This window comes from Austrofundulus limnaeus, unplaced genomic scaffold (assembly GCF_001266775.1).
Source record: "Austrofundulus limnaeus strain Quisiro unplaced genomic scaffold, Austrofundulus_limnaeus-1.0 Scaffold490, whole genome shotgun sequence".
Taxonomy (NCBI): Eukaryota; Metazoa; Chordata; class Actinopteri; order Cyprinodontiformes; family Rivulidae; genus Austrofundulus; species Austrofundulus limnaeus.
In genome coordinates this window covers 13,561-16,163 of record NW_013952892.1, presented here as the reverse complement: position 1 = coordinate 16,163, position 2,603 = coordinate 13,561, and the positions used below count along the sequence as shown (strand labels likewise).

Below are 2,603 nucleotides of genomic sequence, written 5' to 3'. Positions count from 1 at the left end.
CACCTGAGCAGGTGTGTGTGCTAACACCTGAGCAGGCGTACGTGCTAACACCTGAGCAGGCGTACGTGCTAACACCTGAGCAGGCGTACGTGCTAACACCTGAGCAGGCGTACGTGATAACATCTGAGCAGGTGTACGTGCTAACATCTGAGCAGGTGTACGTGCTAACACCTGAGCAGGTGTACATGCTAACACCTGAGCAGGTGTACATGCTAACACCTGAGCAGGTGTATGTGCTAACACCTGAGCAGGTGTATGTGCTAACACCTGAGCAGGTGGACTTGCTAACACCTGATCAGGTGGACTTGCTAACACCTGAGCAGGTGTAAACTGCTAAAAGAAGGAGCTAGCTAGCTGAGAGCTAAAAGAAAGCTAACAGAAACAAAACATCAGCTCAAAGGAGCAGAAGGCTAGCTGAAAGCTAAAAGATGGAACTAGCTGAAAGCTAAAAGAACGCTAACAGAAACAAACAGCTCAAAGGAGCAGAAGGCTAGCTCACAGCTAAAAGAAGGACGTACCTAGCTGAGAGCTAACAGCTAACAGCCTGAGCCTTGTTTCTGCCCTCAGGTCCTGCTGAAGAACGTTACGACGGTCTCCCTGCCCTCGGTYCTGGACCCGGTGGTCTTTCAGAGCGTCCTGACGTCTGCCTACACGGGCCAGCTGAGCATCGTGCACGAGGACATCGTGAACTACGTGACGGTGGCCAGCTTCCTCCAGATGTGGCACATCGTGGATAAATGCACCGAGATCCTGAAGAGGCCCCGCCCGTCCGCAGACTCCGCCCCTGCCCCTCCGGGCTCCGCCCCCCGCCAGCAGTCCCCGAGCAGCACGGACTGCCTGTACGCAGAGAGGGAGGCGCGGCGGCGCGACAGGAGGCCCGACGCTCTGCCTCCGTTAGCCACCTGGAGGCGGCCGCAGCAGCTGGCCAGGTGGGGGCGCCCCAGACCCCCGTCAGACCTGCAGTCCGCCGACTCCCAGCTGGACCTCCAGAACTACGTGGACAGCAGAGACTTCTCCTGCTGCCAGGAGGCCTGGCCCTCCAGCCAGGCCAAAAGCAGCTCCTCGGGTCCGGACGGAGCGGGTCAGAACAGCCGGCACCAGGGCCCGGGGCACGCAGCCGAAGCCTCGAAGCTGAAGGTCAGGCTTCAGCAGCGAGGCGCTGAAAGACCGCTGGACAAGACCAGAGACCGGGACCAGACCCGGGACAGGAGGAAGGACAAGAGAGGAGCCCAGGCTGATGGAGGAGGAGGAGACAAAGAGGAGGAGGAGGAGGAGGAGGAGGAGAGGAAGGAGGGGGGCACACAGATGGGTGAGAATCACACAAACCTACTGGACCTGACCCACCAGGTTCTGGTGGTTCTGGAGGTCTTTGAGGTTCTGTCGATGTTCTAACAGTTTTAAACTGTTTACTTTGAGTCGTTGGTTTTTAGAGTTAGGTGGATCTGGACCTCTGGTGGATCTGGACCCCTGGTGGATCTGGACCTCTGGTGGATCTGGACCTCTGGTGGATCTGGACCTCTGGACCTCTGGACCCCGGACCAAAGAAGTCCAGTTTTTAAAGATTTTCTCCTCTCTCCACAGACTTCCTCCCTCCTGACCCAGAGGAGCGTCTCTCAGGCAGGCAGAGTGTGGAGAAGGTCCAGAGAGGTCCTGTTGGAGGCGACCCGTCCTCTGACCCACCTGGACCGGCTGAGGGACCCTCGGTCTCGGGCAGGGTCCAGTGGCAGACGGGACCCTGGTCTCAGAGCGAGCAGAGACCTCAGGTAGGTGATGAAGAGGAGGAGGTGGACTTTGAGTGTCTCACAGACTTCAGCAGAGACACGTTCGAGGAGATCGAGGACGGGACGGGACAGGTGTCCCAGAGGTCTCTGGTGTCTCCGGACTTCAGCCTGGGGGGCTCCGACGGGACCTGGACGTCCAGCGGAGGAGGTCCTGTGACTCCCTCACCTGCTGCGTTTCCTCCTCCCCCGTCCCCTCCCACACCCTCGTCGTCCTCGGCGTCCGTCTCTGGCCCCGCCTACTCAGGGAAGGTGCACTTCTGCCACTGTGGGAAGGCCTACACCCTGAAGAGCATGAGGGACCGCCACGTCAAGATGCAGCACCTCAACCTGCGACCCTTCGTCTGCCCCGTCTGCTCCAAGTCCTTCAAGATGAAGCACCACCTGACCAAGCACCTGAAGACCCACGGGGGGCTGCGGCCCTACGAGTGCTCCGTGTGCGGGAAGAAGGTGGTCTGGAGGGACAGCTTCCTGAGACACCAGACCCGCTGCCAGCGGCTCGCCTCCACCGCCGCCGCCGCCACGCCCGACGGATACGGCTTCCAAGATGGAGAGCTGTTTGTCCCGGCGGGGACGGTGAAGGTGGAGGACGGAGACATCCGCAGGGACAGCAGGGGGGCCGGACTCATGGACAACGGGTCCGGGATGGCTGGGACCCCGTCTCAGAACCTGGACTCTGTCAGTCCTGTTTTTAAAGAGGAAGCAGCCGAAAGCTTCTGAGGTAAAAATAAAAACTTTCTTTAATGTTTTTATTTAGAATAAAGACAAAACAGTTTGTTTTATTTAAGTTATTTTATTCTGAAAGGTTCAGAGACATAATGGAAC

At 58.4% G+C, this 2,603-nt stretch overlaps 1 protein-coding gene across 1 annotated transcript in view; it reads left to right on the top strand.

Moving 5' to 3' along the window:
• The window catches only part of zbtb22a (zinc finger and BTB domain containing 22a), a gene marked incomplete in the record, with an annotated part of 5,351 nt that extends 2,791 nt beyond the window's left edge, over positions 1 to 2,560 (top strand). The window contains 2 exon segments of the mRNA XM_014025660.1: positions 565 to 1,309; positions 1,582 to 2,560. Of these exon segments, the coding sequence (XP_013881114.1) occupies positions 565 to 1,309; positions 1,582 to 2,498 (1,662 nt within the window).
• Between the last annotated feature and the right edge of the window lie 43 nt (positions 2,561 to 2,603).